Source organism: Mytilus galloprovincialis, chromosome 12 (assembly GCF_965363235.1).
Source record: "Mytilus galloprovincialis chromosome 12, xbMytGall1.hap1.1, whole genome shotgun sequence".
Lineage (NCBI taxonomy): Eukaryota > Metazoa > Mollusca > Bivalvia > Mytilida > Mytilidae > Mytilus > Mytilus galloprovincialis.
In genome coordinates this window covers 71,151,808-71,174,727 of record NC_134849.1, presented here as the reverse complement: position 1 = coordinate 71,174,727, position 22,920 = coordinate 71,151,808, and the positions used below count along the sequence as shown (strand labels likewise).

Sequence of the window (22,920 nt, the reverse complement as noted above, 5' to 3'; positions counted from 1 at the left end):
CGTATCAATATTGTAATTAGATCTCTGAATATAGTTTACATTGGCACTAATATCGATTTTGTCATTAGCAAATTAAAACATAACTAACTTGTATCTTCTTTTGAGGCGGGATGTATAGAGACACAGACACGTTAATTTTTATCTCTATAGAAGTCGCTCCTCACTATCCTACTACCTGGCGATAGATTTATTTTTGGCATTGCACAAATCGTGTCTTTTCTGACTGTTCATGACGTTAAAATACTTAATCCCTGTGATGTGTTTTAGTTGGTTTTAGTCTCTGATGCATGATTTTTTTTTATTATTAATTGTTTTTGGCTTTTAACTAGCTGTCAGTAACTGCGAGTACTCTCAAATCGTATTTTCTTGTTAATTCGACCTGTTGATACTGTTTATAATGCTTTTATGTTATTTTATTTTTATATTGATCTTGTCTATATACCAGCTTTGATTATTTGGAATATATTCTAAGTTTCACTTCTACTTACTACATTTGTATAAACTTCAAGATTTAACAGTATTTTTTTAAAACCGTTTTTTCTTCTAAAGTGAATATTTTCGAAGGATTAAATATTTCGCAGTGGTGATTTGCCATGGCTTTGTTTGGACTTGTTGGTTTGCTTTTTGGCCTTGAATGTTTGTCCCTAATATTTTATTAACTGTGCATTTGCATTCAGATATCGCAGATCAAATTTATTCGTTTAAAGTGTATTAATGTACGTTTTTTCATTTAGTTAAGCCTGCCAATTGATATTTATCGTGTGTTTTTCTATGTTGTGATGTTATGCTATTGTTTCAGAAAAAAGGAGAAGGTTTGGATCCATTAAAAAGTTTCATCCCGCTGCAAATGTTTGCACCTGTCCTAAGTCAGGAATCTGATGTACAGTAGTTGTCGTTTGTTTATGTAATTTATACGTGTTTCTCGTTTCTCGTTTTTTTTTTTATTTTATATAAATTAGACCGTTGGTTTTCCCGTTTGAATAGTATTACACTAGTAATTTTGGGCCCTTTATAGTTTGTTGTTCGGTGTGAGCGAATGCTCCGTTTTGAAGGCAGTACATTGACCTATAATGGTTTACTTTTTTAAAATGTTTATTTGGATGGAGAGTTGTCTCATTGGCACTCACACCACATCTTCCTATATCTATCCGTAAGGTTTTCATGGTTGAACAAAACCCATGATATTGTTTCATGGTATTCGAATCGCTTTGAAACTTCATACAATCATTTTGTGATGATTACTATAAACCAACTAATTTTAGCGAATACTTTAGTTCGCGTTCATCCCTTTCTAGCTCACTTAGCGGCTATTTAATTTTGCGATTTTCAAATTTATTTGAAGTAGTTAGATAAGGAAAAATACAAGTTTTACATATTCGTAGCGAACATTAGCTGATTTATAGTATTCCATAGCATGCATGTATGTTGGATATCTGCTTAAATCTACCGAACAGCATTCTGTAAACACTTTATTATCGTTGCATCATAACTCTTAAATGAATAACATAAGTTTTATTATATATTTTATATTATAAAAATAAAAAGATGTGGTAAAATTCTCATGAGACAACTCTCCACCAGACACCAAATGACATAGTTAACAACTATAGGATAACGTATGGCTTTTACAATGAGTTAAATCCATACCACATGGTAAGCTAAAACAAATGCCCCAAAATGACAGTGTTAATTCAAGCGAGAAAACTAAACATGTTTTTGAGTTGACACTTTCATTCGCGAGCGTAAAAAGAAGTGATTTTTAGATTGTAAAGTGCAATATATTTTGCTTTATTCTGAGTATGGCGTCTCTATCGAATGGTTAATGTTTAAATGGCAGATTTGTTTTACAATCGGTCCCATCCTACACACTGCTGACACATAAACACGTTGTTCGGATCCCATGTCTTTTTAATCTGTTCCAAACGAGCGTAGTTACTACCCCAGAAATCCTGTTTCCATGTAGGACTTTTTCCAGTGGACTCATTTGGATAACTTCCATTCCCAAACTTCTCTAACTCTGCGTTAAGTCCTTGCATATATTGTGAAAACTCATCATCTCGATCTCCATTACCGCCCCATGAAGCACCAATTCCGAGTGTCATTAAAGCCTTTCGGAAACCAGGGTGGACGGATGTCTCCTGTGGTCCAACTTCCATCATTTTACCTGAAAAAAAATGAAAGCTTTGGATTCGAAACTAACCAATATAATTGACTAACCTTGCGATAATGCAGAAAAGGATTTAGTTTTGTACCAACAATTCCTGTTTCCTGTGTAATTTCTTAAATCTGTGCAACACTTTTTCATTCTCAAATTAATTGAAAGAAGACAAACTGACAAATAGCGAAGTAAAATGATATTCAACGGATGTAATTATGCAACGAAAGTTGAGAAAACCAGAAAAGACAGCGAAATTTAACGTATCCAATAGAAACCAATAAAACTATGAATAACAATGGAAGCCAAGCAAAAAATGAACGCCAATGATATTACAAGTAAACTTTGGGAACCAATGAAACTGTTAGTAACAATGGAAGACAATGGAAGACAATGGAAGACTTTGATATTGCAGGCAAAACATGGCGGCCAAGTGATTTATAGAAGACATTGGAACTGCAATGAAAAATAGCGAAGTTAAAATCATCCTATCGTAAATGTTACGGACGCCATATACGAGTTGGTTGAAGGTTATGGGATAACTGTTTCACAGATGATATCGGATATATTCCTTAAGTCGTAACCACAATACCCTTCCCTTTTCATGAATATGGCCTACCTAATTAGACTATTTACCGGGTTCTTAATTACATGAGCATCACGATAAGTGTCACATGAGGAACAGGATCTGCTAACCCTTCCGGAGCTCCTGAGATCACCCCCAGTTTTTGATGGGGTTCGTGTTGCTTAGTTTTCTATGTTGTGTCTATCGTACTATTGTTTGTCTGTTTGTCTTTTTATTTTTGGCCATGGCGTTGTCAGTTTTTTTTTCAATATATGAGTTTGACTGTCCCTCTTGTGTCTTTCGTCCCTCCTCTTTTAGGTTAACATTGCGGCAAAGTGATTAATGGAAGACATTGAAACTTGCGATGAAAAATAAAAGTCAATGAAACTGCAAGTAAACCATGAAAACCATTGATTAGAAATAAGAAGATGTGGTTTGACTGCCAATGAAACAACTTGCATAGGACAGATGCAAAACAAATGCAGCTGGTTTAAATATTTTAACAGGTACCAACCTTTCGTCCTAACCTCAAACAGTAGTCTAATATTACAACGTAGAAAGACACACTAATAAATATCAATTGAAATGGTTCATCTCGATCTTAAAGAAATATTAACAAAACAAGTAAACATACACTGAACGAAAAGATTTGGTCTATGAAACAAGATAAATATAATATGAAAAACAATGTCAAAAAAAATAAAAAAATATTACTTGGACGAAATGGCGTTAAATAAAATAACGATATAATTGCTTAAGCTAAGAGGGAAAATAATGAAACATGTTTTAAAGTTGATCGTTTAAGTTAGCCGAAGATCGACGAAAGATTTTCTGAAATCGTTGCACGCGGCCACTCCCACGAGACCAACGGTGGTATGTACCCTTTGTATGACTATTAAAGTGTAAATCAATTTATCACTAAAAAATACCTCCAAGTAAAATCGCTGTCATTCCAGTCAATGCACCAGATTTTGGAGAAGTAATGTGTTTTCTCAAGAACTCAATCAAGTCAGATGAATTAAGACCTTCTTTTTGCACAAGAGTACCAATTATATCAGACCTGTGAAATAGAAAATCAACCATAGTTACGCTTCACGTTTTAATAATAATTTTCGTTGTCATAATTTGAATTTCTCTAAATCATAGGATATACGTTGTGTAATATATTGTTAAGTTGCAATTTTTATTGACACTGATTACATTGCTTTACATAAAAACGGGGTTTTTTTTGTGGTTTTCTTTACATATAGCTTTTCTACTGTTTCGGTTCTTATACATCTTCGTCTTTTAAATACTTGGGTTGAAGTGTTTTTCCGTACACATATGCTGTAGTATCTAATAAGGTGCATATTTTCTTTTTTCGTATTGTCGTAATCACTATCCTTTCGCTGAATGCGAATTATTAACTATTTTGCTCTTTTCACGAAGAACAGACGGCTTTCCATTCGTAGGATAGAATCTCTCTTAGCTTTCGAAGCTTCTAAGTCCCACCCCCTTCCTTTTCAATATTTAATGGTTTAAGTGTTTCATAGTCTTGAGTTTTCTGTAATTGTTGTGTTGTATGGCGTTGTTTTTACTTTTTTTTCGGTTGAAGACATTTGATTGTCCCTATGTAATTTGACCTTTTCAGAATCTAAAGAACTATGTGTAATCTCATTGTTCGTACACGCAAATAAAAATAGCGTTACGTTAGTGGCCCAATTTCCATTGTTTAGAACGTTTTAAACCAATCACAACGTTTTGGTGTACGCTTTTGAAAATGTTACCCAGAATGCATTAGGCTTTTGTGAGATATTGACTACACCCATTATTTATTCCAATGTTCCGAGACATTGTTAAATTTACCTAATGTACAAGGCATCATTAACATCTTTTTCGTAGTCCCAAAACGAGGTTAGATTTTCATAGCTACAGCTTCGTTGTAAATCTGGTCTAAAATTCAATAAATGATCCATATATGCACGGGATGGACTGTCCCAGTCTCCGAAATGATTAAAAAAAAACGATACACTCCCTACCTGGTTCACGAATTGGAATGGGTAAATGCTCAAGAAAAAATATCTGAAAATATAAAATTAATACTAGTAGTAGTATTAGTAGGAAAAACTCAGTTCTTAGCAATTGTACTCTTTTTCTACAATCTGAAATAAAATTTTGAAGACATTTTCATCTTAAATAGGAATAGTAAGCATATTAGTGATCTATCTTCTAATACTGTTGACAAAGCTTGTGTTTAAAACCGGTATCACGTTAAAATTGAGCATATAAATAGTGGTATTCAGCATGCAACTTCAAGTTAAATATTGTGTACAACTGTAATACAAGCATGCCTACGGGCTTTCATGGACTAGAGTATGTGTTAGTTTTAAGATAATTACCAAAGTATAATACACAACTCTGATATGTTAGGGTTCAAAAAATACATTTGTAGTCCAGAAAATGTAAGAATAGTTTTATGTTAAAATCAAGATTTTTTAGAAAGATTAAAGATTAAGGGGTATAAATATTTTTTTTTAAATAATAATGCAGCCACAAAAAAAATCTTATATGGCAGCCAAATCGAAGATGAGATGGCGGACATTAGCTACTACGAATCAAACATCATACACTATATATTATATAAAGATCATCAAGATATTAGGGACATAATCTGATCAAAAATTTATAAATCTAGCTTTGATCTGGTTAACTTATCTGCCGATGTATGCAAAAAAGGACGAATCGTTTATAAAAGTATATAAATGTTTGGGTTAAACATCATGGTCGTTTTTGTTTGACTTGTGAGTATTTAATGTCCCAAGACCTATTTCGTTTGATTACAACTTCATACTTCTGACGTCATGAAATGGTTTAAAGTTACTTGACCGAAAATATTAATTAACACTGAACAGACCTATTTCGTGTTATGCAACTTTATACTCCTGACGTCATGAAATGGTTTAAAGTTACTTGACCGAAAATATCAATTAACACTGAACAGACCTATTTCCTTTCTATACAACTACTCCTCTGGTATCTTTCGCTATCTTTTTTCATACTACTGACGCCATGGTATGGTTGAAAGTTCCTTGATTAAAAATATCCATTAACACTGAACAAACCTTTTTTCGTTTGTATACAACTCCATACTCCTGACGTCATTAAATGGTTTTAAGTAATCTGACCAAAAATATCAATTAACACTGACCAGACTTTTTTTCGTTTGTATACAACTTCATACTTCTGACGTCATTAAATGGTTTAAAGTTACTTGACCGAAAATATCAATTAACACTGAACAGACCTATTTCGTTTGTATACAACTATTCCTCTGGTATCTTTCGCTATCTTTTTTCATACTTCTGACGCCATGAACCGGTTAAAAGTTCCTTGACCAAAAATATCAATTAACACTGAACAAACCTTTTTTCGCTTGTATACAACTTCATACTTCTGACGTCATTAAACGGTTTAAAGTTACTTGACCGAAAATATCAATTAACACTGAACAAACCTATTTCGTTTGTATACAACTTTTAAACTCCTGACGTCATGAAATGGTTTAAAGTTACTTGACCGAAAATATCAATTAACACTAAACAGACCTATTTCATTAGTATACAACTTTAAACTCTTGTTACTTGAATTTTTTTTCTGTCAGTACGCTCACCAACGAAGGAAGACTTTCAAAAAACTATTGAAATATCATCTATAATAATATATCGGAAAAATAACTCTAAAAACGCTAAAAAATCAGAGAAAAATGAAGTTTCAATGAAGCTAAGAAAACAACTTCCAATATAAACGATGGTCTCAAATACGGGATCCTTTCATTCATTCTTTAGTCATTTAAAACGTTTTATTCTCCTCGTTTTTCTTTATCTAGTTTGACCTAAATACTTTTACTCTATAACATAATCAACTAATCTTACCCGCCCCATTGTTTTGGCATATCTGGTAGAATTGAAAAGAATTTCTCAGTAACAAGTTCGTATACGTTCATCTTCTGGGCAGCTAGATACATAGGAAAGTTGCAAGAAAATCGGACCATCTTTTTAGGTGCTTCGTGAAGACGGAAAGTAAATTTAGTAGCAACACCAAATGTCCCCCCGCCACCACCACGGGATGCCCAAATAAGGTCAGTGTTTGAAGAATGCGTTGTTTGGCCATTTATATCCGTCGAAGTAGTCCCGTTATCATTTGCAACAACGAGTCTGCTATCTGCTGTAATCATTTCAACTTCCAGGAGATTGTCAACAGCCAAACCATACATCCGGGATATTGGACTGTGTCCACCACCGAGCGTGTAGCCACCAATAGCCACTGTGTGAGCACTACCTCCTATCATTACACGATCAACTTTGTCAAGCTGGAAAATTTCAATTGATAATGTAATCTTCTTTTTTATAGTCTGTTATATTATTGTACTGGAACTCAACTGTCACAGGTTTAAAGGGGGGGGGGGGGTGGGGGTGGTCGAACATTCAAACATGTGTAACCTTGCTACATTTGTATGCACCTGTCGAAAGTTAGTAGCATGTAGGTTAAGGGTTGTCGTGGGTTCATGTATATCATATTTATTCTTTTGTAAATTGCCCTTAATTCATAAAATAGGCAGTTAGTTTTCTCAATTGTTTCTTTTTTTTTCATATAATAATAATCAGTTAATTTATAAGTATGATCATATTAATGATAATCGACATCAAGACAGATGTACTGACTACTATAGGCTGGCGAAACCATCGGGAAGGTTACCTTCACTATCATTGGCATCGACCTAAGGGGGATATCAAGACAGATGGGCTGACTACTATAGACTGGCGAAACCATCGGGAAGGAAAACTTCACTATCATTGGCATCGACCTACTATAGGCTGGCGAAACCATCGGGAAGGAAAACTTCACTATCATTGGCATCGACCTACTATAGGCTGGCGAAACCATCGGGAAGGAAAACTTCACTATCATTGGCATCGACCTACTATAGGCTGGCGAAACCATCGGGAAGGAAAACTTCACTATCATTGGCATCGACCTACTATAGGCTGGCGAAACCATCGGGAAGGAAAACTTCACTATCATTGGCATCGACCTACTATAGGCTGGCGAAACCATCGGGAAGGAAAACTTCACTATCATTGGCATCGACCTACTATAGGCTGGCGAAACCATCGGGAAGGAAAACTTCACTATCATTGGCATCGACCTACTATAGGCTGGCGAAACCATCGGGAAGGAAAACTTCACTATCATTGGCATCGACCTACTATAGGCTGGCGAAACCATCGGGAAGGAAAACTTCACTATCATTGGCATCGACCTAAGGGTTGTAAAAAATGTCAACAGAAATTTTAGGGTTTACATTATGTACGCTTGATATGTGTTTCGTTTACAACAGTCTCTTTAGTGACGCTCGAATAAAAAAATATGTTGAAGAGCATTGAGGACCAAAAATACGAAAGGTTTTGCCAAAAACAGCTAAGGTATTCTTTTCCTGTAGTATAAGATTATAATTTGTCGAAAATTTCTAAGTTTTGTAAACAGTTGATTTAAATGTTGTGCATTAGACGAAGTTATGAGAACTATTAAAGAATTGCGATAACATAAAATTCATAAAACAATATTAATACACTGCAAAACTTAGGCAAAACACTCACTGATCGGGTTCCCGATATGGAACAGGATAAATGTTGCTATGTGTCAGGGTTTTGCAAAATTTTTTTAAAAACCAAATGAACCCTTTTCATGTCGAGCAGATAAAAAACAAAACGAAACTAGAATACCATCATCAGAAAACAAGAAAACAACAAGAAAAAAATATGGAATAATGTTATCGTTAGCTTTAGCGTATTTTCTATTTGATTTAAACTTAAAAAAAAAAAAAAGAGAATTAAAAAAATTTGTATACCTCCTTGTAAACAGTTTGCCACTGGTTTCCGGATCCTAATACAATCTCTCCGTAGGGGCAATCTTTCCTTGTAGAATTAAGTTTGATACTGATTTCTGTCATATTTCCAAGGTATATCATAAAAGCGCCATCTGCAGTTGACCTTCCTTGGAAATCGTGACCAGAAGACTGGACGACAATATGCATGGATTTGGAACGTGCCCAATACAAACATTCTTGAATCTCTGCGGCATCTTTGACAACGGCAATCATAGCAGGGTATTTTGTTACTCTTAAGTTTTTCATCACTGTTAGATTCCTATACAAACTATGAGAAGGTAGGAGTAGATCGCCTTTTTTAAAAGTGTCACTGAATTTGGCAATTTCTGACTGGCTTGGCCAGCAGTTCATTCCGGGGTAGCAAAATGTATTGTTTCCCGTTCTACATGCTTGGCTCGTTTTGATTGGTTGTTTTTGGAATCCATCTGGTACCAGTAAAAATCCATTTGCGCATCCCAATACAACCACAAGAGCACTCAAAACCCTGAAATAGATAAAAATATGACGCTCAAATCCCGAAACATATACAAATAGAACGCTCAAATCTTGAGATAGAATAAAACAAGAATGTGTCCTAAGTACACACTATCATTTTATATGTTCAGTGGACCATTAAAATGGGATAAAATCTCTAATTTAGCATTAAAGTTAGAAAGGTCATATCATAGGAAACATGTTTACTAAGTTTCAGGTTGATTGGACCCAAACTTCATCAAAAACTATCTTGACCAAAACCTTTTACCAAAACTTTAACCTGAACTTTGCACTATCATTTTCTATGTTCAATGGACCGTGAAATTGGAGTCAAAACTTTAATTTGGCATTAAAATTAGAAATATCATATCATAGGGAACATGTTTACTAAGTTTCAAGTTGATTGGACTTCAACTTCATCATATAGCATTTATCTTCCTACTTGTAATGCCACTGAACATAAAAATAATAGCGCAGATGGGGCATACGTGTACTAGGGATACATTCTTGTTCCATCTGTATTATATTTGTTCCACTGATATTAGGAACTTATCTTAAATGTTGATTAGTATAACAAATATTCCTATAAAGATGATGATTTGTTTACACCTGATTGATTACATGTATTATCTAAATCAAAACAATGTTTAACAAGAATGTGTCCATAGTACACGGATGCCCCATTCGCACTATAATTTTCTGTGTTCAATGGACCATGAAAATGGGGTGAAATTTCTAATTTGGCATTAAAATTAGAAAGATCATAAGTTTACTAACTTTCAAGTTCATTGGTCTTCAACTTCATCAAAAACTATCTCGTGATAGTGGGACAGACGGACGGACGAACGCACAGACCAGAAAACATAATGCCCATAAATGAGGCATAAAAAGCTGAATATGTAATTGTTATGTAATTTAAAAAGTATGAATGAGTTAGATATATTCACCTGTAGACAATACCTGTATGAACAACATTGAGGCTGATGCATATGAAAACATATTTATGTTCCTTAAAGTGGCACTAGCTACGAGATATATAAACAATCTAATATGGTTTTTTTTGCTCAATCATCAATGAAATGCAAACAGTGAAATAATAGTTCGCTTTTATCAACCAGTATTGTTCAATTTTGTCGAAATAAGTTTCAAAGCATTGATTATGAATTATTCACTTGCAAGTGAACAATTCGACATCATTGAATCCGTATTCATGTGAACTTCGATTTAACCACTTAGCTTAAGATGGATAACATGTGAATTGTATGTGAAAAGTTATTTAAAGGAAATGAATATCAACATTAAAAGTGAAAGAAAGGTAAATCATTTGATTGACTGATTCGATCCACAAAAAATATTTTTTATAAGGTAAAAACATTTATTTTTCATATATGATATAAAATTAAATAGACCTAGAAAAATCCAACAGCGTCTAAACTAAAATACACACGAAACGAAGCTACGTATTTTCATGCCAGTGCCCTGCTTATTGTTTATTTTAGACTTTTAATAGTTTGGATAAATGTTTTACATTGTTATAAATCAAATATGAGAATTTGATTAAAATTGGTGAACATGAATTTGACGGATAGTGCCCCTTTAATGATGGATCGTAAAAGACACCCTTGTACAAAAATGCAGATTTCGAGAGCAGGCTAATGCCGCTACAAGGCAGCACTCACAGTTGCAAAGTGGAAAGGGATTAATAATAAGTTGCAATAGTTATCAAAGGTACCAGGATTATAATTTAGTACGCCAGACGCGCGTTTCGTCTACATAAGACTCATCAGTGACGCTCATATCGAAATATTTATAAAGCCAAACAAGAACAAAGTTGAAGAGCATTTAAAATCCAAAATTCCAAAAAGTTGTGCCAAATACGTCTAAGGTAATCTATGCCTGGGATAAGAAAATCCTTAGTTTTTCGAAAAATTCAAAGTTTTATAAACAAGGAAATTCATAAAAATGACCACATTATTGATATTCATGTCAACACCGAAGTGTTGACTACTGGGCTGGTGATACCCTCGGGGACGAAACGTCCACCAGCAGTGGCATCGACCCAGTGGTGTAAATAGTTATCAAAGGTACCAGGATTATAATTTAGTACGCCAGACGCGCGTTTCGTCTACATAAGACTCATCAGTGACGCTCATATCGAAATATTTATAAAGCCAAACAAGAACAAAGTTGAAGAGCATTTAAAATCCAAAATTCCAAAAAGTTGTGCCAAATACGTCTAAGGTAATCTATGCCTGGGATAAGAAAATCCTTAGTTTTTCGAAAAATTCAAAGTTTTATAAACAAGGAAATTCATAAAAATGACCACATTATTGATATTCATGTCAACACCGAAGTGTTGACTACTGGGCTGGTGATACCCTCGGGGACGAAACGTCCACCAGCAGTGGCATCGACCCAGTGGTGTAAATAGTTATCAAAGGTACCAGGATTATAATTTAGTACGCCAGACGCGCGTTTCGTCTACATAAGACTCATCAGTGACGCTCATATCGAAATATTTATAAAGCCAAACAAGAACAAAGTTGAAGAGCATTTAAAATCCAAAATTCCAAAAAGTTGTGCCAAATACGTCTAAGGTAATTTATGCCTGGGATAAGAAAATCCTTAGTTTTTCGAAAAATTCAAAGTTTTATAAACAGGAAATTTATAAAAATGACCACATTATTGATATTCATGTCAACACCGAAGTGTTGACTACTGGGCTGGTGATACCCTCGTAACTATCAATAAATATGTTCAAATCAATGATGGATCATATGTTGAAGTTAAGTAAATATGTTAAAAAGATAAGTATAAATGTCAATTCCGATGAGACAAATATCCTTTATATGAGAAAGGAGCAGTATTATAGTTTGTGTCTTTCACCTTATTTAATTTGAAAATAAATAAAACTCATTGACAAGACTGTGTTTATACTTTATCTACAGTTCAAAATTTCCACTTGTAATAATAATAGTATTTTGTTTTTTTTTAATCTTAACTAATACATTTAATGGCCTTTTATATCATGTATATATATGAGTGAAGTGAAATCTAAAATTAAAAAAATAAATAATACTATAGTAGTATACGTAATTGTAAAAATCCGAGTTTGATTGATTAAAAATATAAGATTAAACCTTGAACATGGTATTTATTTATTCATTGTCTAGATGTAGGTGACATGGAGACAAAGAGTTATTAATAACTTAAGTGGTTTCATAAAATACTTCGCATATTTAGAATCACTTTACCACAAGTTATGAAGTATGAAATCTGTTTCATTGGCAACAAAGAAATATATAAATCTTTCTTTAAATTTAATCCAAAATTCACCTGTGCTTTACGTCAAACAACCTACTTTCATCACAGTCCCGGTTAAAAATATCGCCTGAACTCAGGTTTTACAGAAAATATTCTATAAGTCGGTGCTCGATTCGACTTTATATATACTTCAACAATAATCAAATTGGAAGATGATGAAGAAAATAAACTCATCATAGATACCAGGACTAAATTTTGTATATACGCCAGACGCGCGTTTCGTCTACAAAAGACTAATCAGTGACGCTCGAATCCACAAAAGTTAAAAAGGCCAAATAAAGTACGAAGTTGAAGAGCATTGAGGACCAAAATTCCTAAAGGTTTTGCCAAATCAAGCTAAGGTAATCTATGCCTTAGGTAGAAAAGCCTTAGTTTTTAAAAAATTCTCAATTTTGTAAACGGTTAATGATAATTCATGTCAGCACAAAAAGTGCAAAAAAACCAGTTATGACAATGAGAAAGTAAGGCTGGTTAGAGTAATCCACTTGAACAGATTGATTGTATATTATGAAACCCCCCTCCGAAAAGAAAAAAACAAAAACAAAAACAAAAAAAACTTTTTATTTTAAAATTTGACCTGAGAAAACCCCACAAATGTATTTCATCAAATATTAAGCCCATATTAGATTCATCATTTTATAATAGTTTTTGCCTTCTTGTATTTTGAGGTTTAAACTGTTTCAATCATTTGTTTCAAAGAAAGAATCCATCTTTTTTTTTACTTACATGAAACACATCTTGATGGAGTTCCCAGTACCCAGTACTTCGCTGTTGAGGTATATGAAGGTACGTAATCTCTAACCAAACTTGCATAACAACAGTTATATTTATACCTGTTCACAAAATGTGACGTTACTATTCTTTCGAAATAAGTACTATCATAAATGACTACCAAGGATTTTTATCTTTGTTTTTGGACATAGGTAAATTTCTAGCACGATTTTGTTCATAGAAGATTTTTAAAGCGCATTTCTGGACACTGACTTTAAGAACATCACCCTCTTGTCTTGAGTGTCTTATTGTTTTAGTTAATTGGCCGTTTTAGAATCTTCAGCATCATGGGTAATTACATTGTTTGTACTCCAAAATGTAAATAACGTCACGTCATTGGTTAAATTTCCATTGTTTATGACATTTTTAACCAATCAGGACGTTTTGGTGTAACACTTTTGAAAATTTAAATGACATAACACATCAAAAACGAATGGACAACAACTGTCATATTCCTCACTTGGTACAGGGATTTTCAAATGTAGAAAATGGTGGATTGAACCTGATTTTATAGCGCTTAACCTCTCACTTTTATGAAAGTCGCATCAAATTCCGTTATGTTTACAACGATGCGTGACCAAAACAGACATACTCGGTGAAATAGTCAAAATATGGTTACAGCAGTTATCACTATGTTACAATCTCCAAGACAAACAAACATTTACAAATAACACCCAAAAAAATCTATCAAATTAAAAAACCTTGTTTCGCGTGTTGAGGGCCCTCAGTTTTTCTTTCTTTACAGCACTGGGTAGATACCTCTGTTGGTGGAATATCAGTCTACGCGGGTATGCTCATCTCAGTTTTTCTTTTTTTACAGCACTGGGTAGATACCTCTGTTGGTGGAATATCAGTCTACGAGGGTATGCTCATCTCAGTTTTTTTTTTTACAGCACTGGGTAGATACCTCTGTTGGTGGAATATCAGTCTACGAGGGTATGCTCATCTCAGTTTTTCTTTTTTTACAGCACTGGGTAGATACCTCTGTTGGTGGAATATCAGTCTACGCGGGTATGCTCATCTCAGTTTTTCTTTTTTTACAGCACTGGGTAGATACCTCTGTTGGTGGAATATCAGTCTACGAGGGTATGCTCATCTCAGTTTTTCTTTCTTTACAGCACTGGGTAGATACCTCTGTTGGTGGAATATCAGTCTACGAGGGTATGCTCATCTCAGTTTTTCTTTTTTTACAGCACTGGGTAGATACCTCTGTTGGTGGAATATCAGTCTACGAGGGTATGCTCATCTCAGTTTTTCTTTCTTTACAGCACAGGGTAGATACCTCTGTTGGTGGAATATCAGTCTACGAGGGTATGCTCATCTCAGTTTTTCTTTTTTTTACAGCACTGGGTAGATACCTCTGTTGGTGGAATATCAGTCTACGCGGGTATGCTCATCTCAGTTTTTCTTTTTTTACAGCACTGGGTAGATACCTCTGTTGGTGGAATATCAGTCTACGAGGGTATGCTCATTTCAGTTTTTCTTTTTTTACAGCACTGGGTAGATACCTCTGTTGGTGGAATATCAGTCTACGCGGGTATGCTCATCTCAGTTTTTCTTTCTTTACAGCACTGGGTAGATACCTCTGTTGGTGGAATATCAGTCTACGAGGGTATACTCATCTCAGTTTTTCTTTCTTTGCAGCACTGGGTAGATACCTCTGTTGGTGGAATATCAGTCTACGCGGGTATGCTCATCTCAGTTTTTCTTTCTTTACAGCACTGGGTAGATACCTCTGTTGGTGGAATATCAGTCTACGCGGGTATGCTCATCTCAGTTTTTCTTTTTTTACAGCACTGGGTAGATACCTCTGTTGGTGGAATATCAGTCTACGCGGGTATGCTCATCTCAGAAGTGAGTACTTCGGTACTGACATGATTTAAAACAAATCATTTTAAATTATTCGTTTATAATTTTCATATTAAAAAGAAACTCCCTCAGGCAAAGTTGACCTTATATGGATTTTACTATTCATATGGCCCTTTTTATCATATAGCTCTCCGACTATTAACGTCGTTATACATCCTTTACTTACACAATTTTGGCTTTGAGAGTTCATAATGAAGGTAAAATTACAACGTGTTACTAGCATTCTCATTTTTTTAAATCAAGACTTCATAAAACTAAAATCATCATTATAATAAGCCCTTTTACAGACAGGTGTTTACTCAATACCGTTAAGCTGGTTATTTTCGCGGGTGTAAAATTTCGCGATTATCGAGCAAAGTATACGAAAAAAATTTGGCGGTTTTTATTTTGGCGGATTCTTTAATCTCAATTAAATATTTTAACGGATACTGAAATGTTTGCAGTTATAAAGCTCTAAAAATTGACAAACAAGGGCATTTTATAATGGTTTAATGATTGTTTTACCTGCATGGCGTCTTATTTATTACGTCTCACAAACAAAGTTTGGAGACTTATTGTTTTTGCTCAATTCTTATTATTTTTATTCTTCTTCTTCTTTTTCTTTTTCTTTTTCTTCTTCCGCCACTTTAAAAAATGAACTTGTCCGCGGCGTTTATCCAAAACCACTTGTCCGATTTACTTAGGGTTTCATAAAATGTTAGATTAATATGTCTAGGTGAGCCATCAATCGTTCGTTTGTGCATTGGGGTCTATTAAGGGCTATTTTTTGGGGGGGGCGAAAGCAGGGAGGGGTTCACAAGAGAACCCTATGGGATTTTATTTTCGAAAATTTATAACTTAAAAACTTTAAGGAATAAACACACACAATTTTCAGAAATGATCATAAGACAATAAAAAAAATCACATGAAATAAAGGGGGAATCCCTAGGGGGTCATTCCCACCCCCTTAAACTTGATAATATGCTACTATCTTGTAAACGGTCCAAATCCCCACCCCTAAACCATATATATTCTTGAATGGGACGATAAAACAAATTTAATGAAATAAAAGGGAAGTCCCTGGGGGTCACCCCCTACCCATTCAATTTGAGAATGTGCAATTATGATGTAAACGGTCCAGAACCCCACCCCTAAACCATATATATTCTTGTAGGGGACAATAAAACAAATGAAAAGAAATAAAAGGGAAGTCCCTAGGGGGTCACCCCACCCCCTTCTTGTTTAAAAACTTGAAAACGGTCCATATCCCCCAACCCTAAACCATATATATACTTGTATGGAACAATAAAACACATCAAATGAAATATAGGGAGAGTCCATGTGGGTTACCCCCACCCCGTTCAATTTGAGAATGTTCTATTATCTTGTAAACGGTCCAGATCCCCACCCCTAAACCATATATATTCTTGTAGGGGACAATAAAACAAATCAAATGAAATTGGAGGGAAGTCCCTGAGGTTACCCCCACCCCATTCCATTTGAGAATGTTCTATTATCTTGTAAACAGTCCAGATCCCCACCCTAATCCATATATATTCTTGTAGGGGACAATAAAACAAATGCAATGAAATAAAAGGGAAGTCCCTAGGGGGTCACCCCACCCCCGCTTGTTTGAAAACTTGTAAACGGTCAAGATCCCTGCCCCTAAACCATATATATATTCTTGTATGGGACAATTAAACAAATCAAAAGAAAATAGGAGCTTTGTTTGGGAGACTTCGTTACAGTATCCTGTTACAATTACTTCTTGTTGATTATATTTTGATACAGTTATCAATAGAATACCGGTACATAGTTATTTGTCACAAGTGTACAAACTTCTTGTGAATGTTACGATTGATAAGTAACTAAATTGAACGGACCTTTGATGTACTAATTAGATTATGAAACTATCATGAGTGACTTGCAACTATTATATGATTTGACACTAATTGATAAGGATAAAATACCGGACAAGCGTACCTTACACTCTTTTATTAACCAACTAAGTGCATTATTGCCAAAAGTGACTGTTTATTAAACATTACATATTTTCTGTAATGGCCCTGTTTTTCTGTAATGGCCCTGTTTTTTTCTGTGATGGCCCTGTTTTTCTGTAATGGCCCTGTTTTTTTTCTGTAATGACCCTGTTTTTCTGTAATGGCCCTGTTTTTCTGTAATGGCCCTGTTTTTTCTGTAATGGCTCTGTTTTTCTGTAATGGCCCTGTATTAATGCCCAGTTTGTCTGTGTAAGGGTTTTTAATAAAGTTAATAAAACTTAGTTGTAAAGAGTATACTACCTTTTTGTATTTTATTTAATTTAGTAACCAGCAAGTGCCAACCAACATTAAAGAACCATATAAAGGGATCACTGTTCATCCTGTTTTTAACACATATCTCTTTCAACTTAATATCTTGAATATTTGGTATATTTAAAGCTTTATGATGGTGAAGAACAAATTATTTTGTTCAAACTAAACTGTCATTAAAAGAGTAAGACAGTACATCAAGTTAGCAGCAGCACATACACTTTTGTTCAGTTGGTATAATTTTGTTCAGTTGGTTAATAAATGTATTAATAAATGGGTGTTTTTATAATGGCCCTGTTATATGTCCTCGGTCAGTAATAATGGCCTCGGAAGTCTGTAATAGCCCTCGGTGTTGCCTCGGGCCATTACAGACTTCCTCGACCATTATTACAGACCTTGGACATATAAAAGGGCCATTATAAAAACACCCATTCATTAATACTATAATATTATTATAAATTTTATTATGTAACCAATAAACTATTTAACACATAACAGCCAGTGACCAATGGCCTTTGGCATTTATGTTGTTTAAATTAACATAAATCGTTATTGATTCGTCGAACGAAAAAAAAAAGATAGTTTCCAAAACGCTTTAGCTATTAAAAAGTATCAAACGTATGCATAATTTTTCGCGGAATTTATTTTCGCGATATCCCCGGACTCCCTAAAATAAGCGAAAATAAACGCCTTGCGAAAATAACCCACTATACGGTATGTCAAGCAAAACCATTAAATATATATGTCAAACACTACTCTATTCAATATGTTATACCATACTATATTCAATATGTCAAACCATTCTCTATTCAATATGTTATACCATACTATATTCAATATGTCAAACCATTCTCTATTCAACATGTCAAACCCTTATCTATTCAATATGTCAAACTATAATCTAATCAATATTTTAAACCAAAACATATTCAATATGTCAAACGCTAATCTACCCAATATTTCAAACCCTAACCTATTCAATATGTCAAACCCTAATATATTAAATATGTCAAACACTACTCTATTCAATATGCCAAAGACTACTCTATTCAATATGTGAAACATTACTTTATTCAATATGTTAAACCCTTATCTATTCAATATGTCAAACCATAATCTAATGAATATGTCGAGCTATAATCTACTCAATATGTCAAACCCTAATCTAATCAATATGTCAAACCCTAATCTATTCAATATGTCAAACCCTAACCTATGCAATATGTCAAACCCTAATTTATTCAATATGTCAAACTCTAATACTCTATTCAATATGTCAAACACTAATATATTTAATATGTCAAACACTACTCTATTCAATATGTCAAATATTACTCTATTCAATATGTCAAACCCTAATATTTTCAATATGTCAAACCCTAATATATTCAATATGTTTAAACCCTAATTTATTCAATATGTCAAACAGTAATTTATTCAATATATTAAGCTCTAACCTATTCAATACGTAAAACCCTAGGCTTTGCAATATGTCAAACCTTAACCTATATAATAAGATAAACTCTAGCCTATTCAATATATTGAGATTACATCTATTTTGTAAATCAAGTTTAGCAAAGTTGAATATGTAACAATTGTAGCAAAGTTGAATATATATAACAAGTAAAGCAAAGTTAAATATTATAACAAGTGTAGCAAAGTTGAATATGTATAACAAGTGTAGCAAAGTTGAATATATATATAACAAGTGTAGCAAAGTTAAATATATATATAACAAGTGTAGCAAAGTTAAATATATATATAACAAGTGTAGCAAAGTTGAATATATATATAACAAGTGTAGCAAAGTTGAATATGTATAACAAGTGTAGCAAAGTTAAATATATATATAACAAGTGTGGCAAAGTTGAATATGTATGACAACCCTACTATCAGACGAACCAATGTACCAGATAACAACTCACCTAGCCGTGTTGATCAATGAAACCAATAGTCCTTTATAATAATATTGAATAAGAAATTAGGAACGTCTGAAAGATTTATACCTCAGTACCGTGATCACTAATTGATATTCAATCAACTGATGATATATATGTTAGACCCTCACGACGGGTACACATGTGGTGCAGGATCTGCTTACCCTCCCTGAACACTTGAGATCACCACAGTTGTTTTTTTTTTGTTTCTTTGATGGGTTTCTTTTGGGGGTGGGGGTTCGTGTTGCCCAGTCTTTATTTTTCTATGTTGTGTCTTGTACACTATTATTTGTCTGTTAGTCGTTTTCTTTTTTAGCCATGGCGTTGTCAGTTAATTTTCGACTTATGAGTTTGAATGTCCATTTGTTATTACCAATGGTATTTCAACTGATCGGGTGGAACTTAGGTTTTAATTTGCAAAAGGACAGTCTTTTTAAAGATATATGCGATAAGAATATAATTGATATTGAATTTTAATCACCTGTCAGTGTCACCAAACGCATATACAAAATAATTGAGTGTATGATATGGGACGAATAACTGGAAACTTCATTGATGAGTCAATTCCAAAACTCCTGTCTATAAATGGACTGGTCTTAAATAAGCTAGCTTCCTAAACCGAGTCATGTGAAATAAATGTAGAAATATCTTTCGACCCTCTTTTACAGAACCACTAGTATAAACATTATTGTTTATGTACCATACTATACGACACCAGACAATTCTAAGTTATCAGTTATATTGATGCATTTTTAGACTAAGTCAGAACATCATTGTGCTTAAACTCGTATGCTGATTATTGTTTGATAAAATATATTATTGATTGCACAAGCCCTTACCTTAAGCTTGCGTATATTCAATATTCAATCTATAACCTATGCAGTATATTGTATCCTACGCCTTTTTCGACGTATATCAAACTCAAATCAATTCAAGATGTCATTCTAAAACATTATTATGTTTATCTATCGCGTCTGGCTTAAATACAAACTTTAATCCTGGTATATATGATATGCTTATTTAAAACCACAGTAGTCAGTAATTCTGTGCTGACACGAATTATCATTGATATGGTAATATTTACATTGTATAAATTAACTGTTTAGAAAACTTTTGAATTTTTGAAATACTAAAGCTTTTCTACCTCAGGAATAGATTATTTTAGCGGCATTTGGCAAAAAATTTAGGAAATTTGGTCCTCAATGCTCTTCAACTTCGTACTTTATTTGGCATTTTTAATTTTTTTGGATTCGCGCGTCACTGATGAGTCTTTAATAGACGAAACGCGCGGCTGGCGTAAATACAAAATTTAATCCTGTATCTATGATGAGTTTATCTAGCTATTCAATATCCAGATCGTATACTTATAGAAAGTGCCAAACTTGTCTTATTTTATATACAATATCTTACTATTTTGATATGTCAAGCTCTTACCTATATAGTATGTCCAGACTATCGTCGTTAACTTATTCAATGTATCAAGCGCATACCTAACTCTATTGACCTATTCAATGACCTACTTCTTGTTTAATGGCAGGCTTTATCCTGCATGTTTAATGTCAAACTCTATTCTGTTCAATGTCAAGATATATCCAGTTCAATGTCAAGCTCTATCCTGTATAAAGTCAAATTCTATCCTGTTCAATTTCAAGATCAAATTTTTCAATGTCAAACTCTATCCTGTTCAATGTCAACCTCTATCCTGTTCAATGTCAAACTCTATTTTATTCAATGTCAAGCTCTGTTCTGTTCAAGGTCAAACTATATCCTGTTCAAGGTCAACCTCTATCCTGTTCAAGGTCAAGCTCTTACTTGTTCAATGTCACCCTTTTATCTGGTCAATATACAAAGCTCTAATCTATTCAATATGTCAAGCTCAATTCTATTCAATATGTCAGGCTAAATTCTATTCAATATGTCAAGCGTAACTCTATTCAATATGTCAAGCTCAATTCTATTCAATATGTCAAGCCCTTACCTATCCAATCTGTAATGGTCGGACATTTTCAATATCGGGTCAATAGTCCATTTGCCAATTACCGATTTGATTCTGTTCTAACACACTTTTAAAATTAATTACTTCCCTTTGTCAATCATCAACTGGTTCCATACCGGACAAAATTGGCTTTTGCCAATGCAAAGTATGATAAATTGAAAGTGATGTATAGTCGGTTAACTTATTTTTCAGTAAAAATAATGTCTAACGTCAGAAGTACTCAGCTGAACAACATATTAATGTAATAACAAGATTTAAAAGCCTTAAAGATTACTCACATTACGCACAGGTGAATTTGCTCTTTCTCCTAGCTCTCCATTGTAAATAAAAATTAATGTCCTCCATAAGGGAGACAACTAAAAAAGGGATACAGGGATTATTGTTTAAAGTATGTGCTCTTTCTATTTTAACAGTTTCGTGTGATATAATTGATGATCATCAGCGGCATATTTTTTGGGTACCTTTATAATATCAACATTCTGCATTATGGAAGAAAATATAATGTTTATACAGTCCTTATTGTGTTTTTGAAGCATATAATGATTACCACAATTTTCTTGTGTTTAATTTTCTTTTTAATTATGTTGGACTGCCTATGATTTCCCCATGGGCATATTCCCCATCTTATTTCAATTTAATAAATTTCCTGTTACAAAACTTTGAATTTTGCGCAAAACTAAATTTTCAGAACCTAGGAATAGATTACCTTGGAATTTCGGGTCCTCAATGCTCTTTAACTTTGTACGTTATAACTATTTTGATGTGAGCGTCAAAGATGAGTCTCTGGTACTTTTGATAACTATTTACACCACTGGGTCGATGCCACTGCTGGTGGACGTTTCGTCCCGGAGGGTATCACCAGCCCAGTAGTCAGCACTTCGGTGTTGACATGAATATCAGTTGTATGATCTTTTTTTATAATTTTCCTGTACAAAACTTTGAATTTTTCGAAAAACTAAGGATTTCATATCCCAGGAATAGATTACCTTAGCCGTATTTGATACAACTTTGTTGGAATGTTTGGCCCTCAATGCTCTTCAACTTTGTTCTTGTTTTGCTTTAGAACTATTTTGATGTGAGCATCACCGATGAGTCCCATGTAGACGAAACGCACGTCTGGCGTACTAAATTATAATCCAGGTGTCTATGTTAACTATATATTGTATACCTATCTATGCTTTATGATCTATTTCCATTGTAACTATTAAACAGATTGATTGGTGGTGTTTAACACCACTTTTAAACTCCGAATAATATACAAGAAACTAAAATTAAAAATCATACATGGCTAAAAAAGTCAGAGGTTTTATGATATCCAAATCCTATCCTATACCTCTAGTCAATGTAGAACAAACAAACACACAGCAATACACAGTAAAACTCAGTTTAAAAGAAGGCCGTATAGTGGCCTATAGTTGTTAATTTCTGTGTCATTTTGGTCTCTTGTGGAGAGTTGCTTCATTGGCAATCATACCTCATCATCTTTTTTTATGAGTATGATGTCAGAATAATTAACATGTAATAGGTAGTAGATAAATAAAGGCAACAGTAGTATACCGCTGTTCAAAACTCGTAAATCTATGGAGAAAAAACAAAATTAGGGTAACAAACCAAA

General features: G+C 33.8%; 1 protein-coding gene across 1 annotated transcript; it reads right to left on the bottom strand.

Annotated features, from left to right (window-relative positions):
* Positions 1–1,497: 1,497 nt before the first annotated feature.
* Positions 1,498–13,290, bottom strand: LOC143054716 (uncharacterized). Its single transcript, XM_076227756.1, has 6 exons — positions 13,171–13,290; positions 8,608–9,130; positions 6,632–7,068; positions 4,566–4,781; positions 3,650–3,780; positions 1,498–2,164 (listed from the first exon to the last, which is right to left on the bottom strand). Exons 1-6 carry the CDS (start codon positions 13,179–13,181, stop codon positions 1,845–1,847), a joined length of 1,638 nt encoding a protein of 545 aa, XP_076083871.1. The 5' UTR covers positions 13,182–13,290; the 3' UTR covers positions 1,498–1,844.
* Positions 13,291–22,920: the final 9,630 nt, after the last annotated feature.

Coding starts and splice junctions, on each gene's coding strand:
- LOC143054716 (XM_076227756.1), bottom strand. Junction 7,069..8,607: donor GGCAAACTGTTTACAAGGAG/GTATACAAATTT, acceptor GAAATTTTCCAG/CTTGACAAAGTTGATCGTGT. Junction 2,165..3,649: donor GACAGCGATTTTACTTGGAG/GTATTTTTTAGT, acceptor ATTTTTTTTCAG/GTAAAATGATGGAAGTTGGA.